The sequence below is a fragment of the Clupea harengus genome, chromosome 22, assembly GCF_900700415.2.
Source record: "Clupea harengus chromosome 22, Ch_v2.0.2, whole genome shotgun sequence".
NCBI classification, from domain to species: domain Eukaryota; kingdom Metazoa; phylum Chordata; class Actinopteri; order Clupeiformes; family Clupeidae; genus Clupea; species Clupea harengus.
Window position 1 is genome coordinate 1,707,808 of NC_045173.1, and position 10,912 is coordinate 1,718,719.

General features: G+C 40.0%; 1 protein-coding gene and 1 long non-coding RNA gene across 9 annotated transcripts in view; one reads left to right on the top strand and one right to left on the bottom strand.

The window, feature by feature from the left end:
• Positions 1–1,634: 1,634 nt before the first annotated feature.
• The window catches only part of LOC116218433, an 18,674-nt gene continuing 9,396 nt past the window's right edge, over positions 1,635–10,912 (top strand). The window contains exons 1-2 of the long non-coding RNA XR_004162848.1: positions 1,635–1,645; positions 6,734–6,739. This is a non-coding gene — a long non-coding RNA (uncharacterized LOC116218433). The remainder of the gene's footprint in view (positions 1,646–6,733; positions 6,740–10,912) is intronic.
• Positions 7,233–10,912, bottom strand: part of LOC105903858 (receptor-type tyrosine-protein phosphatase S-like) — a 73,268-nt gene continuing 69,588 nt past the window's right edge. For all 8 annotated transcript variants that reach the window (XM_031560131.2, XM_031560136.2, XM_031560137.2 and 5 more), the window contains 3 exons: positions 10,734–10,888; positions 10,188–10,323; positions 7,233–9,929 (listed from right to left, as the gene is read on the bottom strand). In XM_031560131.2, the coding sequence (XP_031415991.1) occupies positions 9,861–9,929; positions 10,188–10,323; positions 10,734–10,888 (360 nt within the window). In that variant the 3' untranslated portion in view covers positions 7,233–9,860. The remainder of the gene's footprint in view (positions 9,930–10,187; positions 10,324–10,733; positions 10,889–10,912) is intronic.

Here is a 10,912-nt window from a genome sequence, read left to right on the forward strand (position 1 = left end):
CCTCCCCCCCAGCCCTACAGATGGACCAGGAAGCTCCCCCCCCCACCCTCCCCCCCCCAGCGCTGGGCTACTGGTGGCAGGTTATCACGCGCTTCTTAGAAAACACATGATGACTATTGCACAGGCTGAACCTCCTGCCATGAGAGCTCAGGCGGAGGAATGAATGGGCGTGTGACTTGACACATTTTCGTTCAAGGTACCACAGAATTCATTGATTTAGTGTTTGAAATTGTTCTCTGATGTGGTTTTCACACGTCCGTTTACAACCCTGTGATTTGGCCTTAGAATGAAACAAGCTGTTGTCCCTTATTTGGTAGGCTCATTAATAATGATTATGAGCTCTGCTCTGATTGGCGGGTTTACAGCGAGGCATTGTGGTGACACAGACAGTCGAAATAAATTACTGAAACTGTGAGAGTTGAGCCATGGGGCGTTTGGGCATCTGTCTGTGTATGTTTGAGCCCTTTGGAGATATCCACCTACTTTCTGTTTCCTTTTCAAAAGCCATACCAAATGCCATGTGGCAATTATCAAAAATACACATCAACATATCGTGACAACCACACCTGTGAGCCACTCCAAAATCGGAAGCGAAGAACACACTGATCAGGAACCATCATTTCTGGTGTCTGGTATTCTATTGTGTAGATATAAAGGGACTTAAGCTCTGCCTGCAGGCAGTCGAACCTCTCCCTTAAGAAGATATTTTGTAATTTATGGTTATCAAATATAATTCACATGCCACTGTGAAATAACCCTCCATTATGTAATAGTTTCTGAGTTTGAAATTGTCAGAGAAAAAAACGACTTGCATAAACACACCCAAGGAGAGTTGATGTTTGATTCAGATCGTTTGTTTCAGATGGCGTTCCTCTCCTATTTGTACCATCAGCCTGGTAACCCCCGCTGCCAGAACTCTGGGTTTATGTTTCAGAAGCTTTGTTGGTCTTCACAGGCCCTGGCCAGGGCCATAGTGTTGGGCCACAAGGTAGAGTTACAAAACTCATCATGACAAAACTCTGGCCCAAAATGCTGGATTTCACAAGGGAGTCATATTTTAGAATCAGACGTCATGCACACTCAGGGAGGGTTGTCTAAAAAGCTCTGTGAGTTGTAGCATCACACTGATTTCTATTCTTAAAATAACTATATTTAGAAAGGCATATAATGCAGTATGCTTTGGATGTCACACTGTCACGACTTTGGGCAACCGTTTGGCACATTGGCGGCCTCTGGTGGCCAAAGGGACATCATGAACTCATTTGTGTCCACATGTGCCTTTGTTGTCTTTGTGTGCCCTCACCTGTTCCCCATTGTGATTTGTGTTCTCACCTGTTCCCCATTGTGATTTGTGTTCTCACCTGTTCCCCATTGTGTGCTCTCACCTGTCGTGTTCTTGTGATTGTCACTTCCCTCTATTAGCTAGGGTATAAATTCCTGGCTAATCTCTGTGGCCCTCATTGGGTCGTTAGATTGTTTTTGTTCCTAGACTGTTGTTGGTAGTGCTCTCACGCACTTTAGTCAGCAGTGCTCTCAAGCACTTAGTCTTTGTGCAAAGACACGCAGTGCCTAACCACACAGCTAGTGCTCTCACGGACTTTTTGGGCTTGGTCTTCTCCCAGGGAGACAAGTGTGTGTGGTTAAGGTACGTGTCGCATCGTGGTTCTCAAGCCGCCTCAGGTAGCTCTGTATTCAGGTCCGCCTGAAAGCTACATTTTGTACCTCTTTAGTTTTTGGCCTTTTGCCTACACCTGATCTTCTGTGTTTTTGGATTTTCCACTGCTTTCCTGTGTTTTGGATTACCACTGTTTTGCAATAAACCATCCTTTTCAACATCCTGCAACTGGGTCCTCTCATTAGCACACTGGGCTAAGCGCTGGTTCCCCACATCCGGCATCTCGGGTTCAATCCCCGAGAAAAGCCTGACGCACACAAAGAAGAGAGGGAACAGAGGCTGAGATTCTTCACGGAAGGAGACACACCTGCCACCAGACTGTTTATCAGCGGCTGGCATCATAGTACAGCAGGTGAAAGAGCAATGCTCTGACACGCAGATAGTGAGAAAGGATTCAGATATGCATCTTCTTGCATTGTCTCTGGGGAAAGAAACTTCCAGAATCTTGTCTGGGGTCAGATGAGTGCATCCACAAGTGCACTCTGTTTCTAAGCTATTAGCTGCAGACAGAAGAACCAAATCCCTTTTTAAAATGTATTTACCGTAAACAAATACATAATCATAATAAAAGGCAATTCAATCTGTTGTCATTGAACACTTATTATCCTTGTTAATGTTCTTCAGACATGTAGATGCTCAGCTGATTTATACGTAGCAAAGACAATTATTTCTGAAGGATGTAAGGAACAAAAATGTTCCTGGATGATGTAAGTACTGTATTCTAATGGTGTATTTGAAGAATACTGTGTGATGTAAGTACTGTATTTAATGGTATTTGAAGAATACTGTGTAAAATGTTCCTGGATAATGTAAGTACTGTATTCTAATGGTATTTGAAGAATACTGTGTAAAATGTTCCTGGGTGATGTAAGTACTGTATTTAATGGTATTTGAAGAATACTGTGTGAAATGTTCCTGGATGATGTAAGTACTGTATTTAATGGTATTTGAAGAATACTGGATGATGTAAGTACTGTATTTAATGGTATTTGAAGAATACTGTGTGAAATGTTTGCTTGTGTCCCTTACTGGGTTTTATAGCACAGCTCCCATCACTCTTAATGTTATTGGGTGGAGCCCCACAGCATCATGTGCTCATTGTTGCACTTCCATCGAGACAGCTATCTAAAATCATCCAGTTCTTTACGTACTTCCATCGAGACAGCTATCTAAAATCATCCAGTTCTTTACGTACTTCCATCGAGACAGCTATCTAAAATCATCCAGTTCTTTACGTACTTCCATCGAGACAGCTATCTAAAATCATCCAGTTCTTTACGTACTTCCATCGAGACAGCTATCTAAAATCATCCAGTTCTTTACGTACTTCCATCGAGACAGCTATCTAAAATCATCCAGTTCTTTACGTACTTCCATCGAGACAGCTATCTAAAATCATTCAGTTCTTTACGTACTTCCATCGAGACAGCTATCTAAAATCATCCAGTTCTTTACGTACTTCCATCGAGACAGCTATCTAAAATCATCCAGTTCTTTACGTACTTCCATCGAGACAGCAATCTAAAATCATCCAGTTCTTTACGTACTTCCATCGAGACAGCTATCTAAAATCATCCAGTTCTTTACGTACTTCCATCGAGACAGCAATCTAAAATCATCCAGTTCTTTACTTACTTCCATCGAGACAGCTATCTAAAATCATCCAGTTCTTTACGTACTTCCATCGAGACAGCAATCTAAAATCATCCAGTTCTTTACGTACTTCCATCGAGACAGCTATCTAAAATCATCCAGTTCTTTACGTACTTCCATCGAGACATCTATCTAAAATCATCCAGTTCTTTACGTACTTCCATCGAGACAGCTATCTAAAATCATCCAATTCTTTACTTTCTTCCATCGAGACAGCTATCTAAAATCATCCAGTTCTTTACGTACTTCCATCGAGACAGCTATCTAAAATCATCCAGTTCTTTACGTACTTCCATCGAGACAGCAATCTAAAATCATCCAGTTCTTTACGTACTTCCATCGAGACAGCTATCTAAAATCATCCAGTTCTTTACGTACTTCCATCGAGACAGCTATCTAAAATCATCCAGTTCTTTACGTACTTCCATCGAGACAGCTATCTAAAATCATCCAATTCTTTACGTACTTCCATCGAGACAGCAATCTAAAATCATCCAGTTCTTTACGTACTTCCATCGAGACAGCTATCTAAAATCATCCAGTTCTTTATGTACTTCCATCGAGACAGCTATCTAAAATCATCCAGTTCTTTACGTACTTCCATCGAGACAGCTATCTAAAATCATCCAGTTCTTTACGTACTTCCATCGAGACAGCTATCTAAAATCATCCAGTTCTTTACGTACTTCCATCGAGACAGCTATCTAAAATCATCCAGTTCTTTACTTACTTCCATCGAGACAGCTATCTAAAATCATCCAGTTCTTTACGTACTTCCATCGAGACAGCTATCTAAAATCATCCAGTTCTTTACGTACTTCCATCGAGACAGCTATCTAAAATCATCCAATTCTTTACGTACTTCCATCGAGACAGCTATCTAAAATCATCCAGTTATTTACTTACTTCCATCAAGACAGCTATCTAAAATCATCCAGTTCTTTACGTACTTCCATCGAGACAGCTATCTAAAATCATCCAGTTATTTACTTTCTTCCATCGAGACAGCTATCTAAAATCATCCAGTTCTTTACGTACTTCCATCGAGACAGCTATCTAAAATCATCCAATTCTTTACTTTCTTCCATCGAGACAGCTATCTAAAATCATCCAGTTCTTTACGTACTTCCATCGAGACAGCTATCTAAAATCATCCAGTTCTTTACGTACTTCCATCGAGACAGCAATCTAAAATCATCCAGTTCTTTACGTACTTCCATCGAGACAGCTATCTAAAATCATCCAGTTCTTTACGTACTTCCATCGAGACAGCTATCTAAAATCATCCAGTTCTTTACTTACTTCCATCGAGACAGCTATCTAAAATCATCCAGTTCTTTACGTACTTCCATCGAGACAGCTATCTAAAATCATCCAGTTCTTTACGTACTTCCATCGAGACAGCTATCTAAAATCATCCAGTTCTTTACGTACTTCCATCGAGACAGCTATCTAAAATCATCCAATTCTTTACGTACTTCCATCGAGACAGCAATCTAAAATCATCCAGTTCTTTACGTACTTCCATCGAGACAGCTATCTAAAATCATCCAGTTCTTTATGTACTTCCATCGAGACAGCTATCTAAAATCATCCAGTTCTTTACGTACTTCCATCGAGACAGCTATCTAAAATCATCCAGTTCTTTACGTACTTCCATCGAGACAGCTATCTAAAATCATCCAGTTCTTTACTTACTTCCATCGAGACAGCTATCTAAAATCATCCAGTTCTTTACGTACTTCCATCGAGACAGCTATCTAAAATCATCCAGTTCTTTACGTACTTCCATCGAGACAGCTATCTAAAATCATCCAATTCTTTACGTACTTCCATCGAGACAGCTATCTAAAATCATCCAGTTATTTACTTACTTCCATCAAGACAGCTATCTAAAATCATCCAGTTCTTTACGTACTTCCATCGAGACAGCTATCTAAAATCATCCAGTTATTTACTTTCTTCCATCGAGACAGCTATCTAAAATCATCCAGTTCTTTACGTACTTCCATCGAGACAGCAATCTAAAATCATCCAGTTCTTTACGTACTTCCATCGAGACAGCTATCTAAAATCATCCAGTTCTTTACGTACTTCCATCGAGACAGCTATCTAAAATCATCCAGTTCTTTACTTACTTCCATCAAGACAGCTATCTAAAATCATCCAGTTCTTTACGTACTTCCATCGAGACAGCTATCTAAAATCATCCAGTTCTTTACGTACTCCACAAACTGGAGGTAGGACATAAGAAGCTGTCTGCTGATGGATGTTGACCACACAAGTCTATCGATTTATGCTGTTGAAACCCTTATCAATCAGAATGTTGTATGTTCTGCATACATGAGTTGCAAATATATTTATGAAAAAGAATAGCAAGTATCTGACAAGAAAATAACAACAGTGTCTGATTATTGTGTCTGACTGACTGGTAGGGCATTTTTTGTTGAATTACTCAACATCCTCAAGTGTAGAGAACTATCGTTATGTGTACAATTATCTGTGCATTGACTTGACTGCTGTTTTGTTTGTTTAGAGCAATTGGCAATTGACATCACATTTTAAAGCAACTGCCTGCAACCTTTAAACTTTATTAATCCATCATTTATTCCTGTATTAGTTGCTGTCATTTTGTAAGTTTGGACCATGACCCCCCCTTATCCCTTTTTACAGCATATATTTATCAACTCCAAAAACAAGCAATCCATAAACAAGACAACTTTCTCCAAGTTTCTATACTTACATATTACCATGTCATTGTTATTGTAGTATACTGATAAACATAATGAAATAAAATGTAATTATTATATAATTATATTATAATAATTATAATAATAATAATGTTGCCCTTAATAATTATCCATCGAGTGTAGCTTAATTGAATAATAATAATAACAAGATTGATAGCCCAATATCGAAGATTGGCTTATATTGCAGTAATAACAGTTATTTTGACAGTGACATTGCCAGTTTGTCCATTGTTATCTTGCGTTTAGCACTGGAAAGACTGGCTAGTGAATGTCTCCTCAGTGTGTATGTTACCTTGAAAAGTACACCACGCATTTCTGTCATGTACCCCTACCAGTGACAAGAACTGACCTCACGGATCCATCGGTGGTGGTGCTGTCCTCACTGTCCCCTGTTGCCGGGCATCTCCATTTGCCACGCTGTCTCTTCATTTTGACAAAGAGAAAAAAAAAACAGCAAAACACAAGAGACTAATAGATTTGAGGTATATCTTATCAGTGGGGACGGTGGGTAGGGAAATAGCTGTTTTGAGAAAGTCCTTAGTGGGAACTTGCCCAAAGAGAGGACCAATCAAAATGGACCCATAGTGGAAATAGGACCCCACTACAAACAATAGAAGTCCACCTTGAGGCAGTCTGTGTAGTTAGGTTACCAGAGACATGGGTTGGTGGGTTGAAATCTGAAACTTCACTGTGTGAAATAACATTCATGGCTTCAGTGGGCCATTACAAAGGCATTTGGAAATTAACATTTAAAGGAAAAAATTGAAAAAGTCAAAGTGCTTAGTAGAATTCTAAAAGTAGGCTCTTAGTATAAGAAAATCAAATGATAGAATATAAGCATGGTTTGATCTCTGTGACTGACAACAGACGCTGAGTGCTGCATTGTGTCCGTCCAACCTGATCAATTACACCATCTAGTGGCAAGGAAAGAGAGGTGCATGTTTCATTCTGTAATTTTCCATTCCTGGTGTGGCGTCAAAACAGAATAAGTATATGTTAAACGTGAGAATGGTTGGCAGGGATATGAACTTACTAATTACTCAGATGTGTCAAAGTGACCATACAGTACCCAGCACAGAATGCATTCAATGTTCAGCAGTGAAAGTTAATACTAGATTATATGTGCATGCTGAATAAAGGAACCCAAGAATCAGTTTACAGTATATTCAGTTATCCTGTTTTAATACAAAGTCAACATATCTACATACATGGTTCTAAATCAATCAACAGAGTCTGAAGTAACAGGTTGAAAGTTGAAACACTTAGTAGCACTTGACCCTCATACAGTACATTTTCAGTACCATTTGGGCAGCCTCACTGACCTCGGGTGGTTTTGATCCTTGTCTTACATTAAATTGTGTGCTTGGAAATTTGATTAAGTCAGTAGGTCACATTAAAGACACTACACTTGGGGGGGGGGGGCTATTCTGTGCCTTTTGCTCCAAAACTCATGCGAAAGCCCCTCCTTCACTGGCATGACGGACATCATGGGTTGTGCTCCCCAGCTTTGCTCTCCGTTTTAGATGGGAGATGTTGTGTTATCCTTGGGCATGCTGTTCCATTCTCCTCTCTGGGTAAGAATGACAGAGAACTCAGTGTGCTCACAGGAAAGAGGACTCAGCAGAATAATAACATTTATTATGCTATGTCCTTTGTGCATTCACTGCCAAAAATGCGGTCACCCAAGTGAATAATTAACAGCTAATTGAATGAACAATCGAATGATTAGAACAGAATTCATTCTGGGGTTTGGGGACTGTGCGTGTGCTTCCAGAAGGATGAGGCTGCCATCAGCAATTGTGACAGTGTCTTTCTGTGGCTCCTGTGCTTACATGGCATCATCAGAGACCCAAGGTTTAGAGCTCAGTGGTCAAAGTTTAGAGCACAATGATAATAATAATAATGATAATATCAATAATATCAAAAACTCCAGAGGGCTACAGATTACAACGCTGTACATTTGAACCTTGTACAGTAACATTTGCTTGCCAACTACACAACATTTCATTAGGTTATATTCATATAAGTAGTCCAAAACGCAATATGAATAAATAAATCAATAAAAAATTCAAGCATAATATTAACAAAAATAATAAAAAATAATATCGGTTAAATATCTGACAACAACAATAAGGCTCATTTTAGTGTCTTTTGGACCTCACTTCACTGGCTTCCTCTTCATAGCTTGTGCTAACATGTCTGTACGAGTTCAACAAGTTTTGTGCTACCTATGGATCAAAAAACTGTGCAAACTGAAACGGACTGAAATATTTTCCAAATTTCACTGGAAAATAAACTGGATCTATTTCAGTCTGGTAAAAAATATTAACTTTGCGTTGATATATTATCTTCTTAAATTCGGGATTCGTAGGTTCGATATGCGTAGGTCCACTTGGCCCATTAGGATCACCACCTAATATAATTGTATAAAATATTTGAAGACTTTTGGATCAGAGAGGATCTCAGTATGACAGTGTTGTCAATTAGTGTCTCTGTCTTAGTAGAATAACACTTGAATATCTGGGCTCTCTGACCTGACACATAACCTGTGCATCGGTTGAGATTGAGTGCATCTCCTCACTTCAAAAGGATCATTTCAGAGAGGAAGAGACTGCAGGTTGTTCATCTCCTGGCTAATCTGCAGATAAAGGAATGTCAAAAAGGGAAACGATGCGGAGGTTCCCTTTCAGTGATCCTTTTAGGATGCAAACCATTAGAAAACAATTAGAAAACAATGTGCTATAGTGTCAATCCTGGGTGGGTCCATTGAGGGGTTTATAGTAATTGGTCTTATACAAGCCATCACATTGAACTCTTTGCGGCATACACACAATATAAGCAGCATGTTGTGATTAAAAGGAAACAAACTAAAATGGTAAAACTACCTACAGGAACATATTGGCCAGATAATGACCCCTCCATTTATGATCACGAGAGATAGTTTGTGTACACCAGGTTTCAGATCTATCTTTAAAAGTTGCAATGAAACATATCCTCTCACATTGGTATTGTACTGTATGCTGAAACGACCATACGACACCATCAATCCTCTTCTCCCACCTTAGACAGAGACACCTGTATGCTTCCAAACTTGAATTACTCTTCGAGGCACTGAAGGTAGAAGGTCTGCTTCAGTATTGGTACTGTTACTAATGGGTGTTTCTGATGGCATTGTCATTCTCAAGATGGATCACAATCGAAGTCCTTCTTCTCGTTGCAGCCACAAGCTGTCTTCTCTGTCAGCTGAGTCATAGGAAGATTTGTCTGTCCGACCTGAAACCATTCAGCTCCATTGGCAAACAAAAACAGTTTGGTGTACTGTCACTCCGATTGAAGATGCAGCAATTTTTCCAGGCTTTGAACTGTTTGTGTTGATAATTACTTGTTTTGAGGATTTTTGATAGGTTTTCTCTCCACTATTTTTTTTTAGAAAATTGATCACGACATATTGAATAGGATACTTGAACACTGAGGTAATAGTTTGCAGTGTGACACATGACATCCCAGATCCAGTCCTTCCAGGTTCCTGAGAGTGCATGTGTTGCTGTTGCTTTTTTTAAAATGTATTTTTCAATTTTTTTTAACATTTTTTTGACTATTTTGAAATTTGGAAACACCAAACGATGTCGGTGATGTACTAATCATTCTTGCTGTGATGAAATCAGTCAGTGTTTTTTGGTAAAGTTCATTATGTACTGTGGCGTTCTCAAGTGTGTTTTCTCCTCTAGCTCCGTGGACCACTGGGGGAAAGGGATCTGAGTTGATGGCGATCTCCCCTTCTCTTATGTTGCATAATGGTCAAAACTCCCCAGGTACTCGATGCCGGCCTGGTAGCAGAAGCGGTACTCATCCTGCAATGTAATAAAGTATAGAAAGTTTTTTACAGAATTGACATCTCCATAAAATAACAAGCTTACTGCTCACAGTTGTGTATAATTTAAATAGACTACTTTCTTGATGGCGAGGTGCCCTGCATGGGGTTGTGTGTATTACAGTACATTGTGGGCAGGTGTGTGATTACTTGTGTTATACATTTGACCAACCATATATTTGAATATTTAATGATTTGTTTTTGATTGAATATTTGAATGAGAGAGTATTAGTATTACCTCAGTCTGCACCATGGCGGGCCTTTGTGTTCGCAGCATTTTGACAGTTTGGAAAATGTCCACCGCACCTTCATAGCGCATCCTCTCCAGCACAATGCTCAGGGTGATGAAGACGCCCGTGCGCCCCACTCCCGCACTGCCACACAAGGGAGAGAGACGGTGGTTGAAACCCCAGTCCATTAACATGGCACTCCATCATACAGCTGGTGCTTAAAGCGCTAACTGCCCTGTCTGCTTTAAACACTAACTGCCCTGTCTGCATCACTGACTTCAGTGAGTAATGGAATGAAATGTCTATTTCATTATCTACTCCTAAGATATAGAAGAGATTTTGCCAGCGATTGTTCTGCTCAAGACCTACAATGATGACAGCAAGCAACCCACACACACCTATGTAAAAGGTAGACTGTATAAATGAACCACCAGGTGCACACACACACACACACACACACACACACACACACACACACACACACACACACACACACACACACAGAGAGAGACACACACAGTCACTACCTTCCATAATTGTTCAATGTCACTGACCTGCAGTGGACTGAGATGGGACCATCTTGTCCAAACTGCTCCTTGGTTTTGTGCACCTGACCGATGAAGTCGATGAAACCCTCTCCGGACTTTGGCACTCCCTGCTCAGGCCAGTCTGTGAATTGGAACTGTCTCACGGTCCTGGACTGCCCATCCTGAAACACAAGATGTTTAAAAAC